A 22,176-nucleotide genomic window follows, 5' to 3' on the forward strand; every position below is an offset into this window, starting at 1 on the left:
GAAATTAGGTAATTGCTCGGCACTAATTCAACATAATACCAAAACATTTGATGTAGACTTTAATCAGTGTTGTGAGTAAAATTTTGAGATACTTGTACTTTACTTAGTGTTTCCATTTTCTGCTACTTTATACTTTTACCCACTACATCTCAGACTGAGATCTTTTTACTTTTTACTCCCCTACATGTATCTGATAACTTTAGTTACTTTACAGATTCAGTGAAAACAAAATATAATCAACTAATGAATGATGATGTATTAACTACCCGCTGCAACATTAAAGTGATGAACACATTAATGCATCAATAGTTGTAATCCAATAATATATATTATTCTGCATAATGAGTACTTTTACTTTTGGTACTTATATGGTAAGTATACTTTGATGCTAATACTTTTGTACTTTTACTTAAGTAAGATTAGGACTTTCATTTGTAACAGAGTATTTCTATACTGTGGTATTACTACTTTTATGGAATAAAATATACTTTCTCCACCTCTGACCGTAATGAGTAACTTCACTCATTGTAAAGCATGTCAGAAAGTTCTCCAATTGAGAGGACTGTTTGTAGATGATGATGATAATGATGATGATGATGATGATGATGATGATGATGATGATGATGATGATGATGATGATGATGATGATGATGACAGACGGTTGGTATCAAGCAGCAGCTTTGGTTTCCCATTCCTGTGAAAACAGTAACAGCAGAGTTAACTGGACAACTGAGACAGATGATTCAATACCTTTTATGAATGGTGTTCATATGCTGCTGTTTTCTGTTAAAGTCTTTGCTGACCTCCAGTGGTTTAACTTGTCACCTTGCTGCAGTGATGCACAGGTGTACTCCAAGACCCTGTGACATCACTGCTGGCTGTGGTTACAGGTGAAACTTTTAACCAGAGAGGAAAATACTGATTTACAACCTACTTACTTTAAAAAAATAAAATAAAAATAATGTTAGTATGGTGATAAGCTAAACTTTAAATGCTAAACATGCTAATGTGATCATGTTAGCATTAGCATGCTCAATTTTGTAGAAAGTAACTACTTTTAGTTAGTACTCTTTTACAGTGTGGTATTCATACTTTTACTTAAGTACAGGATGTGAATACTTTCTCCGCCATTGGTGAACTGTAGCCGTGTCTACTAAAAGTTGCCTTGAAATACAAAAACTCTGGATTGTTTTGACTAAATCTGTATTAAAACATAAAGGTGACTGAATGTTGACTGTGATCTATCTGCAGGTTCATTTAGCTAGAAATGAAATAAGTGATATAAAGTACATGTCATTTGTAGTTTATAAGCTAAAAAGCAGCAGAGTGAACCTTTAACCCAGAGAGTTGTAAACGGAGGCATTCATGTGCAGGTAACATAAGTTTGTGTGTGTGTGTGTGTGTGTTAAACTCACCTTCCTCCTCTGGAAAACCTTCCCATGTTCAATGAACAGTGCTGAAGGAGCTCGTCTGAGAGAGTTTTTAGCTGAGGCCGTCCGTCGCAGCAGAGGGTTCAGGAAACCCGCCTGCACCAGTAGACCAGCAGGGACCAGCGGAGACCAGCAGAGACCAGCAGGGACCAGAGAACAGAGGATGTCAAAACCATAGTGTGGCTAATTATAATACATATATGCTCTGAATCCACAGCAAGATGAAGTTCATGCAAATATATATGTATATGTGTATATTTATCTATGTACTTTAATTTAATTTATTTATTTAACATTTTCTTTTAGTATACAGTGGGTTAGCTTTATTATTAGTAATATGTTATATACATCTCCAAGAAGTCATTTTACTTGTATATACATTTAAGTAGATGTATCATTATTAATGTTATAATTAACCTTTTTCTGCCTTTGCCTGTGTCTGTACATTTATGTGTAGTTTTCCTTTCTTTTAAATCTATTTCTTCATGCAGATATAGAAATGTTTATGCATCCATCTTATTGTAATGCACTGTAAATTGAGATGTTTGTAAAATTCCTGTCCTTGTTTTTCCTCACCTGAGCACGCTCACCGCAGATGGCCAGCGACTGTCTAAAAGAGGTGCGTTTGTTTTGCTTTCCGACAGACGCCAGGTTAATCTCTGACCCCGCTCTCAGCTGCACCGTCCTCTTCCCCGTTAACTCCAGCTTCTGAACGCCTCGTTCCACTTCCACCGACTTCCTGTCTGAAAAACAGACAAAGATCTTCACTAAAGGTATTTCTGGCATTTTAAAAATTACTTAAAGCTATAGTGTGTAGTTTCTGCCGCTCCCATGAGGAATTCTAAGTAATGACAACAAAACTCGGCGCTTCCACATGATATAAGCCTTCTGTGACTGCGCAAATATCAGCATGCAGATGCAGCTATACTAGCCTGTATGTAGCCTGAGAGGGAGAGAAACATCTGCAAATCTCCTTTAATAACTGAAGGCCACAACTTAGATCAGTGAATCAACATTTTTATCAGCTCAGATCTTCTCTCATCTGTACTGTGGTGGCTGAACAGTCAGAGGATTTCAGTGAGAAAATCAACTACAAACTATGAAACTGAGATTGAGTCTTTATGCTTATTTATAAGCTGAGACTCACTGTGGCTGGTGAAGACGGTGTTGCTGTAGGCCACTGAGTCTCTGGACGACACCGAGCTGCAGTGAACTGAATCCTGAGAGCTGTGGAGCTAAAACGCCACAAACACTGATCATTGTTATTATCTGTTCAATTCAATCTTGTACAAAGAAACACGTTTTATGACAGTTTCCTTGTTTGTATGAACAAAGGAGTGATTTTAAATGGAGCCTAAATCCTTTGCTATACAGAGCGTACCATGAGCTCCAGTATGGAGGTGTTGGAGTAGATGGGCTGGTCTTGGCCTGCTCCACTAAGGTGGAAGGGGTCGTCCATGTAGGTGTTGGAGGTGGGAAACTTTCGAGTCTGCAGCCCACTGAGGAGGGAAAAAAATTAAATTACTACAAGAGAAGAAGAAGAAGAAGAAGAAGAAGAAGAAGAAGAAGAAAACAAGTATAATACCACGTCGGGTGCATCAAGGTTCTTTTCTTGGACAATTTCTCTTTTAGATTTACATTAATGATAGTTTTTTTACTTTTTGCAGATTGTATTAAACTAATAATCTCACATAAGTAAAAGTAACTAATACCACAGAGTAAAAATACTCTGTTACAGTAAAAGTCCTGCATTGAAAATGTTCCTTCAGTAAAAGTATGTAAGTATAATCATAAAATCGTAGTTAAATTATTAAAAGTATAGAAATGTCCCCTGTGACTGTTCATTCATGCATTAATGTAAAAGCAGGATTTTACTGTTGTAGTTGGTTGAGGTGGAGCCCATTTTGAACTATTAACTAATGATTATTTTCATTATGAATTAATCTGCTGATTATTTTCTCCATTAATTGATTGTTTGGTTTGTAAAAATAGTGAAAATAGTGACATCTTCAAAATGTTTGTATGTATGTGAACACCCAGAAAACATGCTCTGTAACTGTATTAACAGAATCTTTTACCTGAGAGCTCCACCTGTGTTGATCTGTGCGTTGTTGTCTTGGCGACTGTGATTGGCAGCTCCGTCCTGCAGCAGCTTTAGCCATCGCTCCTTTTCATCTGAACTACTCACCTGAAGGAAGGAAGTATTGACACATGAAAATATAAACAGGCAACTCCAACCCCTAACCAAATGAATGCCTGGTCAGCTCACCTCCAGCACAGCCACCTGGTCACCGAGCATGCTCAGTGTGATCCTGTAGGAGTGGTCGGTGTCAGGCCCGCCTCTGACCTCGCACCCTCTGAGCTGGACGGTGTACTGAGGCGACCTCTCTACCTCCTCCTCCTTCTCCTCCTCTCCAAACATCTTGAGTAGACCTGCCTCCACCTGACACAGTAAACTCTGCCACTGACAGTTCATCAACACGCTCAGGAAACCTGTCAGTCAAACACACCTGAGGTCAGAGCGGGGTCACTCTAACGTGATATCATTTAGTGACTTAAAGGAGCTTAACACTGTTTTAGCCTTTTTTTCAATAGGAGCTGTTTTTTCTTTTCATTGTTGTCGACCAGTGGTTGCCTGGTTCCAGACCATTTAACCCACTCCACTAAGTTGACAGATTTGTGTGGCATCATGACATGAATGACATGAATCAGCAGTTTTTGGGATTAAAAACTATCTAAACTACCCAGTTTATGAACAGTGTCTGAAGCAGATAAAATTAAATCAATAAAATGAACACCACTTCGACCAACTACGGAATTGAAGTACAGCTCACATACATCATTAATACAGTTTTTTTTATGCTATGATAATATTCTCACAAGTATGTGGTAATATTTCACTACCTTAAATACAAATAAACCAACAAATCATAAAAAAATACCTCTTTTCACAACTCTAAGTACATCTGACATTGATTGTGTACAAAAAAAATCTAGAACTACCAGTTTTACTTTAAAATACACAATGGTCATACAAAGTAAATGCATAACTTTGCATAGGATTTTCTTCTCTATTGTTAAAATACTTTTTACTAACACTATGCTCATTGTTCATAACTGATAGTCAACGAAACATTTGCTAAATATACTATATGTATGGTTTTAAATTTTGCCTATTATAGTCTGATTTTATGTGACCTCAGTGGGATTTGAACCCACAACCTTAGTGTTGGTAACTTACAGTAGTGCTCAAACCATCAGGGCCACAAAGAACCACTGCAATGATTACAGTGTGTGCAATACAACAGTGTGGATGATGCCATCACTGCTGACCAATGTCAGGCTTGGATTCAACATTCAAGAAGATTTTTCCCAAGGTGCATGAACTATGAAAACATACATTGTGATGTGGACGAGAACTTATGGCCAAATCCAGAAGACCGAATTGATGCAGATTTGTGTAGTGTGTGCTACAGAAAACTTTTGCAGTATTTATAGTAAACAATTTTCTTCCAGTTCTGTTACAGTGTTTTATTTACAGTATTTGATTAGACAAAACCTTACATAATGTTGCAATACAGTAAAAGTTTGTTGCAAACAGATCATCGTTAGCACTTCAAAGGGTAATTTTGAAACATGTATCCTACATCGTTTGGTGATTGTTACAATAACTTAACTGGAATAATTGTACTATGATATGTTTAGGTGACTTAACAAATGTACTCATTGTATTTCACCAGAAACTTAATGGTTGAAACATTGGTCTTGTAGTGAAAGATGCTTACAAGCCAAATGAAAAGAGAATCAGTTGCTTTGAATGCAAGATTTAATGATTTACAAGTATGATCAGTTGGGAGTCTTGTACTTAGAGTTTTGAAACACTGCTCCATACTATTGGTAATAACAAAACACTGACAGGATTTTGTTGATAATACTTAACTGACATTTCAGTTTACTGACTGTAATCAAATTATTTTTTTAAACACTTCAGATTGAACAGTCTTTTCTCCAGCTTACATATATAATAATAATAATAATAATAATAATAAGAAGAAGAAGAAGAAGAAGAAGAAGAAGAAGAAGAAGAAGAAGAAGAAGAAGAAGAAGAAGAAGAAGAAGAAAAAGTAATGATTTCAGTACCTTTGTCTTTGTTGAGGCTGCAGCCAGCTGAAGGTTTCTCTTCCTCAGTGTCAAACTGGACTGTACTGGACTGAAGAGACACAACATGGATGCAAACTTCACTTTTTATTTGAATGAAGGCAATTTATTATTGTTGTCAGAAATAGAGAAACAGCTAAAGCATCTTTTCACGGTCCAATCTTCGTTGTGTACAACAACATTCATAAATCACCCACTATACAGAATAAATACTTACTAAATAATTCATATTGCCTGTTTCTCCAGGCTTTTGAGACAAAGGTCAACACATCAAAATATTGAACAAAGTTATATTTTACAACCTTGTTTGCTCTGCAGAAGAGTGGAAGAAGACTTAATGTGTGTTGATTTGTTACTGTCTGAAGGGTTTTGGTTAAAGTTAGGGAATACATTATCAACATGGCCTCACCCTGCAGGACAGCGGCCGGTCTGATCTGATCAGAGACAACGAGCTCTGAGTCTCCACTTCACCCCCAGCACTCACCTCCTCTATCACCTGCACACACAAACATGTATAGCTGATATACAGTACTATAAATACATACAGTATTTATATGTGTGTATGTTAATGTATGACCACTAATGTTATCTGAAAAAAATAACAATTAAAGGTGCCGTAGGTAGGATTGCGAGGATCCAGGACTTGGCCCAAAAATTTTAACATCAACAACTTCTCAGTCCCTCCCCCCTTTCCGCTAAAGTCTCCTAAGCTCCTCCCCCCACAAGGGAGAATGAATGCGTGTGCATGAGCAGTGATTGACACGCAGTTAGATCCCCCCCCCGGCCCTGATTGGTGCATCTGAACAGGGAGCGGTGGATTTTTGCAAATGGCACTACAGGCTATAGGTGGTGCCAAAGGAGCCAGATTTATTTTTTAATGACTTGCTTCATGTAGTTCTACTCGAACATAAGTTCAGTTTCAGCAAATATGACAGAAGGTTAGTTTTATAAGTGTTACCTACTGCACCTTTAATGGTGGAAGAAGTTCTCACATCTTAACTGAGGTAAAAGCACAGAGCTACAGTTAGCTAGTTTAGTTCAGTGGTTTTCAACCTAGGGGTCAGGCCTCTGAAAAGGGTCACTTGATAAATTTAAGGGGTTGTCAGATGATTAATGGAAGAGAAGTAGAACAAGAAACTAAGTTAGGATACAATAATATGTTTGAAACTTCATTTTGAACAGTTAATACAATGAAACTATGTGACAAGTTTAGAGGAGAAATGTTAACAACTCAGAGACATCTGAAACCTGATGAGGAGACACAACTACATGCTGATTTTATATCAGAAGTCCCCAAAATAATGTAATACAACAATAATATAACACAAAAACGTTTAATCTTTAACAATGTATTATATTGTATAAGCCTACTATGTGTATTCTATGTAAAATCTTAATCAGACAAATAACTACAGCTATTACATATGTAAATGTAGTGGATTAAAAAGCACTAAATTTATCTCTGAGATGTAGTGGAGTAGTAGTATAAAAGAGCATTAAATGAAAATAATCAAGTCAAGTACAAGATGCAAAATTTTCTGAAAACTATCAAAAGTAAAGGTTTCCATTAAAGCCGAAACAGACCCTTTCAGAGTATTTATATACTGGCACCCTAAAGGAAAGATTGTGGCAGACCCCTCCCACCCTGCACACAAACTCTTTGAACCTCTTCCCTCAGGCAGGAGGCTGCGATCCATCAGAACCAAAACCTCACGCGGCACGCCACAAGAACAGCTTCTTACCGAGTGCAGCTGGCCTCATCAACAAGGCCCAGGACCCCCACAAAAATGACTTCCCTCTGAGATGTACTGAAGTAGAAGTACAAAGTAGCATACAAATAAATACTTCAACTTAAGCACATAATCTGATATATACAGTCACATCCCACCACTGGTGAATATGCCTACAACATATTGAGCGTTAGTAATGAGTGCAGTGTGTGCTTTGTGTGTCTCTTACCCTCCTCCATTCGTCGGCCTGCTGGAAGCTGCTGTAGCCCAGCACCAGTGTCTCTGAGCCCAGTAACACCAGTTTGAGCTGGTGCTGGATCTTCCTATTGTTCTTTGACTTGTAGACGAGCTGACAGCCGCGCAGGTTCAACTCCAGCTGAGGCAGCAGGTCCTGAGCACACTTATAACACTAATACACACACACACACACACACACACACACACACACACACACACACACATACACAGCTGTACTTGTAACTGTAACTGTTGGGGAACATCATATTTTATTAACTCTTTTTATGTTTTGTTTGCAAAAATCTTAATTTAGCTAAAAGTAGCTAAAGCTGTCAGATAAATAAAATGAAGTAGAAGTGTAAAGTGGCAGCAAAAGAAAAGTACAAATACCTCAGATTTGTACCTATGTACTTGAGTATATATGTTATACTATATATGTATATATACACTCACCTAAAGGATTATTAGGAACACCATACTAATACCGTGATTGACCCCCTTTCACCTTCAGAACTGCCTTAATTCTTGGTGACATTGATTCAGCAAGGTGCTGGAAGCATTGTTTAGAAATGTTGGCCCATATTGAGAGGATAGAATCTTACAGTTGATGGAGATTTGGGGGATGCACATCCAGGGCACGAAGCTCCCGTTCCACCACATCCCAAAGATGTTCTATTGGGTTGAAATCTGGTGACTGTGGGGGCCATTTTAGTACAGTGAAGTCATTGTCATGTTCAAGAAACCAATTTGAAATGATTCAAGCTTTGTGACATGGTGCGTTATCCTGCTGGAAGTAGCCATCAGAGGATGGGTACATGGTGGTCATAAAGGGCATTTAAACGATGCCCAATTGGTACCAAGGGGCCTAAAGTGTGCCAAGAACACATCCCCTACACCATATAACCACCACCACCAGCCTGCCCAGTGGTAACAAGGCATGACGGATCCATGTTCTCATTCTGTTTATGCCAAATTCTGACTCTACCATCTGAATGTTTCAACAGAAATCGAGACTCATCAGACCAGGCAACATTTTTCCAGTCTTCAACTGTCCAATTTTGGTGAGCTCGTGCAAATTGTAGCCCCTTTTTCCTATTTTTAGTGGAGATGAGTGGTACCCGGTGGGGTCTTCTGCTGGTGTTGCCCATCCGCCTCAAGGTTGTGCGTGTTGTGGCTTCACAAATGCTGTGCAGCATACCTCGGTTGTAACGAGTGGTTATTTGAGTCAAAGTTGATCTTCTATCAGCTGGAATCAGTCGGCCCATTCTCCTCTGACCTCTAGCATCAACAAGGCATTTTCTCCCTCAGGACTGCAGCATACTGGATGTTTTTCCTTTTTCAGACCATTCTTTGTAAACCCTAGAAATGATTGTGCGTGAAAATCCCAGTAACTGAGCAGATTGGGAAATACTCAAACCAGCCCGTCTGGCACCAAAAACCATGCCACGCTCAAAGTTGCTTAGATCACCTTTCTTTCCCATTCTGACATTCAGTTTGGAGTTCAGGAGATTGTTTAGACCTGGACCACACGCCTAAATGCACTGAAGCAGCTGCCATGTGAATGGTTGATTAGATAATTGCATTAACAAGAAATTTTACAGGTGTTCCTAATAATCTTTAAGGTGAGTGTATATATATATATATATATATATATATATATATATATATATATATATATATATATATATATCTCTACTTAGTTGTTGGTCCTACCAGCATCACATCGCTCCTGATGATGAACAGCTGTTTGGTCCACTGTCCGAGCCACTTCCTCTTCCACAGGTAACCACAGAGGCGGGACTCGGGGATGGGTCTTAGGCAGGGCTGGGAGGCGCTCCATTGGATGTAGTGAGCTCTGTCCTTCACAGGCTTCTCATCATCATCATCATCATCATCATCTTCCTCCCCGTACGACTCGTAGTGACTGCTGTCTGACTCCGCCTTCTCTGAGGGAGGGACAAAGACGTTTTTATTAAAACTTTCATCATGTTTCTGCGTGTGTGTGTGCGTGCGTGCGTGCGTGCATGCACGTGTGCGTGCGTGCGTGTAGATACCAGTGTTAGTGGTTGTGTCTGGTAGGTAAGGTTCCGCCTCCTCGTAGGTATCTTCATCATCCTCATCCCCTCCAAGACCTCCTGGAGGTAGGGGTGGCACCTCAGGGCCCTGGATGGATGGAGGGGGGGAGTTAAAGGCTGATATTTGTAGATGTTATCAGCTTAATTAAGATTGAAAGTTACTGGTACTGTAGTATTTAGAGATATTTAACAAAAACAAAGAAGTGGAAACATTTCCAGCAGGGTTTGAATATCCATGTGACTCCTGTGTTAAAGGAATAGTCACTATTCAGATTGACTGAAGATTGAAGTTCGATATTGTTACTGGTTACTGGTTGCTGGTTGTGGGTTAGGGAAACATGTTATCACACAAAACCAAATGGTACAACACACAACAAACTGTGACTTTCTCAACTTGCAAAATCATCTTTTAAATAGACAAACATATGTGTAATTAATGGCACAATTCAAACGTCATAAAATTATTTGTCCCTTGCTGTTGACTACTGTACATATTGTTTCCACAAAAAGGTCCCATGGGGGGGAGGGACTTTGCCTCTCTATTATTTGTGTATGGGACAAATAAACCTTTGAATCACTGAATGGGTCAAACCTCAGTTAGACAACTAAACCTCTAAACAAAGTACCAACCAAACGTGCTTATGGTTAAATATTGAACAGGTCAACACTGACAAGTATTAGAGACATTAACCCTTTGTACATCTGTATACTCTCACTGTCCTCTCTGCTAAAAAGTCACACTGAACTGAACTGAACTGAACTGAACTGGAGCTAAATACGTTTGCAAATTAGTTGCATATGAAACAAAATTTCCCAGGAGACAGAGTTAGTGTGAGTGTGTGTGTGTGTGTGTGCGCGCACACGCGTGTGTGTGTGTGTGTGTGTGTGTGTGTCCATCACGTAGACCAGATGCTAATCGCCCGCCATCAATGACCACTTCCTCCCTCTGCAGAGCTCTCAGCCAATAGGAGGACAGATAGAGGGGAGATGGCCTCATATGTAAACACTGAACATCCTGTCACTCCCTCCAACACACACACACACAGACACACAGACACACACACACGCACACACACACACACACACACACACACACACACACACACACACACACAATCACACACACACCGCCGTCTCCTCCCTAACCTAAGGAGGTTTTAGTCTGTCATTACTGACCCACATCACAAACCCTCCTCCTTTTTCTTCTCCTGTTATCTAAAAAAAAATGTCAGTTTTTCTTTAACCACAGGGGGAACCATCATGAACCATCATGAGGTCAAACAGTGCAGGAGAGTAAAAAAAACAACACTGTCAAGAGAATCCGAAGCTGAACTGCAGAAATGTCAAGAAAAATGACTTTAACCATCAAAATAGTTTGACTCATTGATTAATGGATTAATGGATTATGAGATTAAACGGTTTTAGCTGTACTTGTATAAACTGTTGGAGAGTTTAATTTATAACAAAACATAATGTTTTTTAATACACTCATTATATGTTTTGTGTATAAATTCCAAGGAAAATACTGTACTTTTTACTTCTCTACATTTATTTGATATATATAGTTACTTTACAGATTGAAATTATTAAAACAAAATATAATCAACTAATAAATGATGATGTATTAGAGATTAAACTACCCGGCAGTGTATCAAGTAATTAAAATTAGCTCCAGCTTTACCAGCTGCAACATTAAAGTGATGAACACAATAATAATAATAATAATAATAATAATAATAATATTAATAATAATAATAATAATAATAATAATAATAATAATAATAATACAATAATATACATTACTACTTTTACTGAAGTAAAATATCGGCGTACTCCTTCTACCTCTGATTTTGTTAAGAGATGCAGGCTGGAGTCTCTCCCAGCATGCATTGGGTGAGAAATGTGAGAGATGTGTGTGGTGACTCACCCCTTTTGTCAGCCACACAGATGAGTCCTGATTTAAGACCAGCTCAGACTGGACACCTTCTGGACAAGCAAACAAATCTGGTTTCAAACTTTATATCACAAACAACATGTAACATGTTTCATTTTCCATCTTTACAAACATTATAACATTGTTTTTAAGTTTAACATGAATTTGTATATTCTGTAGAATATTGACCAAAGTTATCTGAAATGTGTCTCATTTCAATTCAAGTTGAAGGATCAGAAAATACGAAATTCTGAGTGCACATGTCTTGTGATTTAAGCTCAGTGTTACCTGTCCCAGGTGTGACTGCCAGCTCGTTGCTAGGAGACGATGATGGACAGCTCATGATCATGTACTCAGCATCTTCCACTAGAAACACAACAGACATATTCATCTGTGGCAGTAAACCTCAGCAGTAGCAGTAATTACTGGATTAATCATAGTTAGTTCACAGAGTCATCTAACTGGTTTTAGTGGTAGAAGTGGCTACAGCATTTTAACTACTTTCACATCTTACAGTCAACTGACACTTCAACTGCTTACAATGCACACACTTCAACTGTCTCCAGCCCTTTTCTGAAATTTCAGCAACATTTATCACATACAAAGTGACAATTTTCCTCCTTTAGTGGTTAACTGACACTTCAACTGCTTTCATCTCTGAAGGGCTGTTCAGTGTCAGAGTGTGTGCCGCAGTTGCCTGGAAAAGGCAGTTGTGTTGGTAGACTATAACCTTCTATTTTTTGTTCATAAAATTTACCTGAATTCACGAATATGCAGGATATTACTAGAGACATTACTGTAATCTTATGTTGCTATGTCTGCTGTATTGGGTTATTATGTGGGCTATTAGAGTGCGTGCTTGACGCCACTGTTTACAGTACATTATCGTTCAGCAGTGTGGATGTTCACATTGTTGTAGTTATAGGTATGGTTATATCATTCTTGATGTGGACAGCGCTTTACTCTCCAACTGTCATTATAACTGCTTATAGTGCAACCACTTTCACTTTAAAGGTTTCAACTTCACTCAGCGCTGACACTTAAATTAACACTTAAACGTCATTCAGTGCTTACTTACTTAAGTGCATCTTTCAGTAATTATATTTTAACTGCCACTTCAACATCTTTCAGTATTTCATCTATTTCAAGTTTCAATTACATGTATTAAGCAGCAAGCACACAAAGGTTTTTCTGATAATTTTGCCTTTTTCCACTTAGTAGTAGTATTAGCATTGGTAGTAGGAATAGTAGAAATAGTATTATCAGTAACAGTAGTGTTTTTATCTTTTACTCTTTAAACTACAATTCAACTGCAGTAGGCTAATTGTATTTAACTACCACTTCAACTTCCACTCATTTCAGTATTTGAATGTTTACCTTCACCAATAATGTTTTCAGTTTGGTTTGTTGGTTAGTTAGTTTATCTGTCAGCAGGATGATGGAAAAACTAGTGGCCCGATTTTCAATTTACCTTGGTTGAAGGGTGTAGCATTGGCCAAGGAAGAACCCATTACATTTTGGTATGGATTTGCATCACAGGGCGAATAAAGAAACTAATTTTCCGTAACATTTAGGGTTTGGCATTGGCGGAGGTCTGCGCTCTCTGAGTGCCCTTCTTGTTTTTCAAATGTTTCAACTGCAAATATTCTGCAGCGAGCACACAGATTTTCTACAGAAACAAGCAGAATTACTCTAGCTTTGGTGGTAGTAGTGGTAGCAACAGTAGTATTAGCAATAGTAGTATTATGAGTAGTAGTATTATTATTACCAGGAGTGTCGTTTGTTTGCAGTTTGGACAGCAGCTCTGAGATGGATTTCTTCTGAGACTGAGCGATGTAACTCAGGTTCTGTTCAGAGTCCAGAACAGACAGGAAGGACTGCAGATCCCAGATCAGCTTGGACAGCACTAAAGACAGAGGGACAGACAGGAAGAGAGTCAGGTGAAGAGCTGGACCCACAGACTCCTCAGCTGTCTGCCTATTTGGCCTCATTAAGGGGGGAAACTCTAAAGGGAAATAACAGAGAAAATCACCACCAAACAGTTTGACAGACTTTATCTCTAAGTCATTTTAATTGTTGACAGAGAAGCAGAGCGATGAGTCATGTTTGATTACTCAGTATCTGTCTCTCTAGCATTCTCTTTGCACTTGTTAAAGTGGAATGTAACTAAGGACATTTACTCACTGTACTTAAGTACAATGGAAAGTAGGCCCTACTTGTACTTTACTTGAGTAATTTGTTCTCATGCCACTTCCTACTTCTAAGAGAAAAAATTACTTTTTACTTCACTACACTTACAGCGTTAGTTACTAGTTACTTTACAAATTAAATTAATTAAGTTTTTGGAATCAAAACAAATGAATGTACAGCTGAAACGATTAGTTGATTAATCATTTGACAGAAAATGAATTGGAAACTGTTTTAATGGTTGAAGTCATTTTTTCATGAAAAAAGATTTCATTGTTTCCAGCTTCTCAAATGTGAAGATTTGCTGCGATATTTAAAGTAAAGTTTGACCAAGGTTTGTTTGAAAACGTAATGTTTAATTGAGCTGAGTTAGAAATAGGTATTATAATCAAAGTTAAAAAAAAGTAAATTTATTAGATAAATGTTTCTGTCCTCATTTCACGAGTTTCACCAGTCATAAACACACAAAAACTGATGGGGGCTCCGTTTGTCGTCAGCAGGTTGATAAAACATGTCTGTGTTTGTGTCATGAATGAAGCTGTTGTTTCTCTCTCACTCAATGAATACTTACTTTGTGTTTTGGCTTCAGAAGAGTAAAGAGCTGAAATCATTGAAGGCAGCGATGCAAGACGCTATTATCCACTACAGATAAAAATACAAGCCAAATATTTTCCTCTTATACAACTCATACAGTACAGGCCAAAAGTTTGGACACACCTTCTCATTCAATGCGTTTCCTTTTTATTTTCATGACTATTTACATTGTAGATTCTCACTGAAGGCATCAAAACTATGAATGAACACATATGGAATTATGTACTTAACAAAAAAGAGTGAAATAACTGAAAACATGTCTTATATTTAGATTCTTCAAAGTAGCCACCCTTTGCTTTTTTATTAATAAGGGAAACAATTCCACTAATTAACCCTGACAAAGCACACCTGTGAAGTGAAAACCATTTCAGGTGACTACCTCATGAAGCTCATTGAGAGAACACCAAGGGTTTGCGTGCTATAAAATGCAAAGGAAGTGGCTACTTTGAGGAATCTAAAATATAAGACATGTTTTCAGTTATTTCACACTTTTTTGTTAAGTACATAATTCCATATGTGTTCATTCATAGTTTTGATGCCTTCAGTGAGAATCTACAATGTAAATAGTCATGAAAATAAAGAAACACATTGAATGAGAACGTGTGTCCAAACTTTTGGCCTGTACTGTACCTCTATGGCTAAGCTATGTCTCATCATTTACAATAGGGGCTACATCCCCTAATCCAGGCGTGTGAGGTGCTGCCATCAGGCAGAATATATAGGGTGCCGTCCAAATCATTTATTCCTACCAGCATTACACTACTGAATAAGTTAGGGAAAATAACTTGATCCTTTCCGTGTGATAATACCGCACTTTGGTATAACATTAGAATGTCACTGATGATGTGGCACCTTACTATTGATAGCCCACTGGTGCTAATGAAACTGCACTTTACTATTTATATGTATTGTTGTTGTGCGGGGGGGGGGAGGGTTTAATGGTCCTGTTGTTGTCTGTTGTCTGTGGTCTGTCTGTCTATCTGATGAGCTGTATGGTGCAAGATGAATTTCCGAAAGGATCAATAAATGTCTATCTATATTTATAATATGATCCTGTTTCTTTTGAGTTTTTAAGAGAAGTCCTTGTATAAGGCATGAGCTTTTGTTTATTGACTATTTATAGGTGTAAGTGTGTCTTGTATATGTCTGAAATATAAGTGGTATTTTTATGTGTTTTTGAGTGTAAAAATTAAATAAATAAATAAAAATGTCCTCGTCAATATATAATATTATATAATATACTTGTAATTCCTCATCAGATGTTTTTCAGTAACAGAAGACTTCACATTCCTATGATATTTGTTCCAAAACTAACATTAAGGTGTTGAAGGGTGAAACTCTGAAGCTGCTGTCTGTTGTTCAGGTTATTGATTCTGTTAATGAAACACTGAACTGACTGCACCTGTTCAGGTAACATTTCCCATCACACATATTCAGATGCTCTGGCCTTCACATGTTAACTGATGTGACGGATACACACTGATAAGCTGCTGCTAATGTTTGACACAGAATAAAGAGAGAGACAGTGTGTGTGTGTGTGTGTGTGTGTGTGTGTGTGTGTGTGTGTGTGTGTGTGTGTGTGTGTGTGTTACATCATTTAACTGAAGGTCCCTGTACAATAACAAGAAGAATGTGTCTGCAGTGGAAAATAATTGCAGCATTTGCAGCAAATTCTTCATCCGTAGGGATATTTTTCATTGATTTGATAGACAACAGGGTTGTGTCTGTTTCTGTAAACACCTACCACCTACAGGACCTGTACAACCACCTCGGTGACCATTAGAACCACTAATGGGAGCCCTAGAGACTCTTCAGTGATCACTAATACATTTTTAACGATCTCTTCAACCTTCTTAATGACAAATTAAACCTCCTAAAGAACCACCTGAAGGAACCTACAGGAATCTTCCTCACAGTTTTCCTAATGACTAGAACCACCAAATGGACTAAGAAAACCTTCCCAGTGACCACTAAAATCTCCTGAAACAAACCAAGTAACAACTTACAGGACCTTAAGAACCTCTTCACTGAGCTAAAAGAGTTATACCGCCACCAGTAAGGACTCCTTGACCCTCCTCAATGACCAATGGAACCTCTTAAAGGACAATGCCAACAACTTAAAGGGGCGCTATGCAGTTTTGGCCATTTCTTTGCTGTTTTCTCACTTTTGCTAGCAGGTTATAGAGCTGTAGAGCTCCCCCTACAGCTTTGGAATAGATATTTGGCAGATCCTATTTTTACTTGTGTCTGAATCCTTGCTCGGTCAGTCTGCCGTTTCCTCTTTCTCCAGCAATGCTTTCCTAGCTTTCTGCTTCTTTTTTGCCAGCTCAGCCATGACAATAGTGTGAAAAGCTATAGTTCCCCTTTAAAAGGCCAGTAGTAAAACCTCCTCAATACTAGAGCCTCCTAAAGAAACAATAGAACCAACAAAAACCTTTAGAACAACCTCACTGACCACTAGAACCTCTCAAAGATATTCAACGCCCTCTTAAGGAACCCTAGACCCTCCTACAGCGTGACTAGAACCACAGACCCAGAACCACCTAAGAGACCACTAGAGCCTTCTATAGATCTGCCTCCTGAAAGAGCTAGACCCTCCTACAGCATGATTAGAACCACCAAAGCACCGCTAGAACCTCCTCAATACCGATAATAACTTCCTAAATAGACTATACATTTTAAATGTATTCCAAACTTGTGTTATTACATCATATCATATGTAGTCTATATCCACGACGTTCCACTGGTTTAAAGAAATGCCAATAAACCAGAGCATGTTTTTTTCCCATCCCGGGAATGCTATGTGGACTAGCTAGACCTTCCTCCGCAGTGCTGTGGAGGAAGGTCTGGCAAAGCGAGACTATATCATATGATATGTTTGAGAGGATCAGACCCAGTTAACCCACAGAGAACATCAACAATTATATTGGTTAAAAGGTTTCAACAGGGCGCCCAGATAGCTCAGTTGGTAGAGCAGGCACCCATATATAGAGGTTTACTCCTCGACACAGCGGGCCCGGGTTCAACTCTGACCTGCAGCCCTTTGCTGCATGTCATTCCCCCTTTCTCTCCCCTTTCATCTCTTCATCTGTCCTGTCAAAAATAAATGCCCCAAAAAATAATCGTTTCAACATGATTTCTGTTGTTTCCTGTTGCTGGTTAAAACCAAACTGAAGTGAATGGTTATGAGAAGATTGGCTGAACTGATCTCACAACAGTCTGAATTATCATCAAAAGGGAGTTGAAAATGTAGAAAATGCAGAGAAAACAGACGGGGATTGTGTTTGAGCTCCATTCAGAAGGACAGAGTGAGTCCAGTCACTCTCTGAATGAGTGGGAGACGAAGGTTAAATGTTTCGGATTAACTCGTCTCTGCTGATTTTAAGGATCCAAAAGATCTGCTTATCAGCCTGCTGCTGTTTTAAACACTGAGCTGCACATACCTCACACACCCACAACACATCATCAACAACACACCCACAACACATAAAAAAACACATCAACAACATATCAAGAACAACAACAGAAAGACAAGACAAGAGGAAGATTTCACAACAGAAAAACTGCTGCTGGACTGAGAAATAAAGAGTTTGTGTTACTGAACGCTGCCTATCTGACCATCAACATCACTTCCTGTCTCTGGCTTTGATGCTGCAGAACACACACATACACACACACACACACACACACACACACACACACACACACACACACACACACACACACACACACACACACACACACACACACACACATTTACAATCATATCAACAACAACTCCTACAAACTTAAACAACTATACAAGCAGAATGCACAGCCCTTTTTATATCTATTTCACTGAATTATTTTGGCATTACTGTAATCTCTTATGTTTTAAAAGTTATGTTGGTTGTTGGTGTTCTCTACTTACTATAATCTTTGTCTTCAGTTATTGAATTGTCTTGCTCAGGGGTGAGGTCAAAGACAATTTTCTAGTTAATTACTGTAACTAACAAACAAATTAACTTATGGACTGACAAATTGACTTAACATACTAACAAACTGACAAGCAAACAAACAAACTAATGAACAAAAAAAACAAAATATATAATAATAATAATAATAATAATAATAATAATAATAATTACAAGAAGTATTTCATTCCAAATGTGAAAAAAATATTTAGCATGGTCCTGCAATTAGAGTTTTTAGTGGTTCAGATAACTCAAGATACTAAAAGCACATTTCCTCTCTTCCCTCTATAGTCCTTTAGTATAAATCCAGTCAGATAGTTTGGGTTTTATAATAAGAAATACTAATGCTTTTTATTTATATAGCACTGTTTGCAACACTCAAAGACACTCTACAGAGTTTTATGTGTCCACGTTTGGCTAATCCACTGAAAACACATAGTTTCAAACTGAGATTTGAGTCTTTCTGGTCAAAGCCAATCCTGTAGCTGGCTGAAGTTAAAAGGTTTAGAAAATGTTAGTGTGTCGTTGGGTGTGGAGCAGCTTTCTCTTTCATCCTCTGGTTGGTAAAAATAGAAACATTTGCATTTCTGAGCTCTAAGAGAAACACAGTATAAAAAGAGTTTCGAAAACCAAAAACAACTGACTTACTACCTACAGCACTAACCGAGCACTACTACTATAATTAGCTACTGTAACTGCGTTATTTTGTGGTGTTACAGTTTATGATAAAAGAAGAAAAACTCTGTTCAGGACTGCTGAACTGTTACTAAAGAAGACTGTTTTATAAAGCTGATCATCTGATGTTCACAGAGCTCAGCTATGAGCACAATAGTCAAGTCGAAATTTAAATGTAGCACAAACTTTACCCAAATTTCCAGAAAATGGTCAAATTAAAACATGAATGAAAGCTTGAGTTGATATTAGTAGGCCTATCTAAACAGCTGGTGGAGCTAATTCTCCAGTCGGTGCCATTAAACCACTGCAGAAGAAGAAGAGGTGCTTGAAAGAGCTCAAACGATGTAAAACCATGAGGAAAACATGATGGAAATATGACATTAATATAATGTGAGGCAGGTTACAGTCTCCTTTTCGCTCCACCAGATTTTCTGTTTTCAGCTCTTCATGCTTTTGTGTACGTACGTCATCATCTATTCACTAAGGAAACACTTTTACACCTTTTTCTTTAAATTTCCAGTCAGGTTTGTTTTACGCACAAAATTAAACATGTGCATAAAAACAGACTGTTCTGATAGAAAGGGCTGTCAAAACAACCAAAATCTAACCCAAGCTGAATAAACTGGAATTTTCCTCATTGTAAGCGGTTAACACATGAAGTCATACAGTAAAACCCAAAGTGAGTACAACAGTCAGAGTGTTTCTAACGGGAGAAAAATGCTAAATTGTGGGTCTGGAGACTTTATACACACTCAGTTTGAATCTAAACAGTCTATTAGCTCAGTCCCCTGGGAGCAGCAGGAGGAGGAAGTGATGATGATGATGATGATGATGATGAAGGAGGACAGACGGGTGTTTCCAATTGTTGTGCTGCTGTAGTTTACATACCATCAGTGTGATAACGACTCCATAGTTTTGACTGATTTTGATATTTTGTCAAATTAAAAGTCATTATGCCAAGGGCCCCCCCTTTACTATGTAAAACCTATAAACATTTAATACATGCTTTGTAACACACAATAATGTAGTTTTTGTTGCAGATAAAATGTTTTTATTGTTTTAGATAACACCCATAACTGCTGTATACACAGATAATAAATGTCAAATTAGTAAAAAACAGAGAGAGAAAAATATAAAATATGTCTTCATATGAGAAGTTATACTTGTTGATGATTACTGTACATTTAAAAAAATCCTTATATGGGTTTCCAACTACAATATACTGTGTTATAAACCATTTCTTACGTGTTTATACTGATTATATATGCTAAATAGGGGGAAAGTAAATTGTACACACTATAAATAAAACAACATTAAACAGTGCAAACTTTTATGTACCTCATATGTACCTTTAGTACAAACCTATGAACTTGCGTGTTTTAATCACACATTTCAGGGAAAATTTTAGTTGTTTGAGTTTGATTGCTCCCGTATTTTTATTATATTTTGATTTTGATTTTATGTACTTCTAATTATTAATCAATAAAGGCTTATCTTATCTTTTACATGTAATTATTCACGTGTAATATTTCATTGAATAAATGTCAAATTCACATACAGCATACATGTAGACACATTTGACACTTATTTCATGTGATGCATAGATAGATACTCCTTAATGTCCCAGAAGAAATAACTGAAATAACATTTAAAATAAATGGAAATCGTATGTAGGCTACCATTGGTCAGGTGAAATGTCCAAAAGGTAAAAACATGTGACTGTATTTCTGTGGTGTTATATCTGTAATATTTTTCTGTAGCTTGTATAATAAAGGGAACACAGTACCTTTCTGTTTGTCCATGTCTGTCTGTCGTCTCAGTTGCTGCTGATCTTCACTGTCATTTCTCTGCTCCAGAGTCCAAAACACCAAGCAACAGAAACAGAGAACAGATTTCCTCCTCAGTGAACTCTCTTTCTTTCCGCTCTGTGAAGAAGCACTGAAGCTTGAGTCCTGCCTCTTTGTGACATCATGAGGGAGGAGAGAGAGGACAGACTGACACACACACACTCATTATGATTGAAGAGAGTCAAACACACCTCACTGAAACAAACCAGTTTAATGTATATATGTATATATGTCTTAAAGGGATAGTTTGGATGTTTTGAAGTGTGTTTGTTTCAGTTACTAATTCATAGTCAGTGTATTACCTACAGTAGATGGCAGTCGGCACGCCCCTAGTTTGGAGAAGCAGGCAGGAGTACTGAATCTTTATCACTTTTAAGTGACTACATTTAGAATATCTTTATTGCTTTACCTTGCTTTCAAACATCCCTCAATACACCAAAATTAGAATGACCAGTCTGTCCTCCACTTTGGTCCAGACTGAAACATCTCAACAACGATTGGATGGATCGTGATGAAATGTGGTTCATCATTCATGTTCCCCTCAGGATGATTTGTAAAAACTTTGATGATCCTCTGACTTTTCATCTAGCGCCATCATCGGGTCAACCAATACCTGCAGAACTTATAACATTCCCGTCAGCTTCAGCTCGACCTTGTGTTTACTGATAATTAGCTGATGTCAGCATGCTAACCCTCTAAACAAAGCTGGTGAACATGGCACAAAGTATACCTGCTAAACATTAGCACGTTGGCATCGTCATTGTGAGCATGCTGATGTGACGTTAGCGACAAAATTCTTCCAATGAAAACTGGTGATTTTTGTAATATATCATATGATACATACAGCGTACAGAAATGTTAACACAGTCTCCTCAAAGCAAATAGAAATGTTCTTTATTGTAACTCATGTTAATCATTCACATCACCATTCGTCTGTTACATCACCTGCATCCAGATATGAAAACAACAACAATATTGATATTGCCATTCAGTGGTTCAGTATGTACAGCAGCAGGGCGGCTTGGGACAGGTGAGTCACCGTCAACGACGTCTGATCTCAGTCTGACCTTTGACCTCAGTCTGACTTCAGTCTTACTTTAGAGTCCAAAAAGTCATCGTTTCAAATCCAGAGTTGTGCCTCTGATCCAGGAACCTGTACCTGTAAGTGTCGTTACATCTATTTAATTACATTTAGTTAAATAAGAATATGACATCATCATCATAACATCATGCGTGCAGCACTTAAAATATCCGACACGTTGACGGTGACATGCGTCCACAAAGTCGCCCTGCGTGTTAAAATAATTCAATAGAAAAAGAAGAAAAAAAAACACTTTAAAATGTACAAAAAGAAAGA

The 22,176-nt window shown here is 38.0% G+C and overlaps 1 protein-coding gene across 2 annotated transcripts; it reads right to left on the reverse strand.

Moving 5' to 3' along the window:
* Positions 1-376: 376 nt before the first annotated feature.
* si:dkey-220o5.5 (actin filament-associated protein 1-like 1) lies at positions 377-20,895 on the reverse strand. Of its 2 annotated transcripts, none has more exons than XM_039803712.1 (16): positions 20,759-20,895; positions 13,332-13,469; positions 11,852-11,929; positions 11,558-11,613; positions 9,610-9,718; positions 9,269-9,501; positions 7,548-7,727; positions 5,998-6,084; positions 5,571-5,640; positions 3,700-3,923; positions 3,509-3,618; positions 2,812-2,929; positions 2,578-2,665; positions 2,007-2,173; positions 1,416-1,526; positions 377-694 (listed from the first exon to the last, which is right to left on the reverse strand). In XM_039803712.1, the coding sequence occupies exons 1-16, from the start codon at positions 20,772-20,774 to the stop codon at positions 668-670; spliced, it is 1,812 nt and encodes a 603-aa protein (XP_039659646.1). In that variant the 5' UTR covers positions 20,775-20,895; the 3' UTR covers positions 377-667. The 2 variants fall into 2 exon arrangements, with proteins under 2 accessions (XP_039659646.1, XP_039659645.1); XM_039803711.1 differs by having other exon boundaries at positions 11,558-11,616.
* Between the last annotated feature and the right edge of the window lie 1,281 nt (positions 20,896-22,176).

Source organism: Perca fluviatilis, chromosome 6 (assembly GCF_010015445.1).
Source record: "Perca fluviatilis chromosome 6, GENO_Pfluv_1.0, whole genome shotgun sequence".
NCBI classification, from domain to species: Eukaryota; Metazoa; Chordata; class Actinopteri; order Perciformes; family Percidae; genus Perca; species Perca fluviatilis.

Bases quoted from the DNA above. Each gene is read 5' to 3' on its own strand.
- si:dkey-220o5.5 (XM_039803711.1), bottom strand. The intron at 7,728-9,268 runs GTAGGACCAACA...TGTGTGTATTAG, and splicing joins TCAGGAGCGATGTGATGCTG to TGTTATAAGTGTGCTCAGGA. The intron at 2,174-2,577 runs GTGAGTCTCAGC...TCTGTTTTTCAG, and splicing joins CACCGTCTTCACCAGCCACA to ACAGGAAGTCGGTGGAAGTG.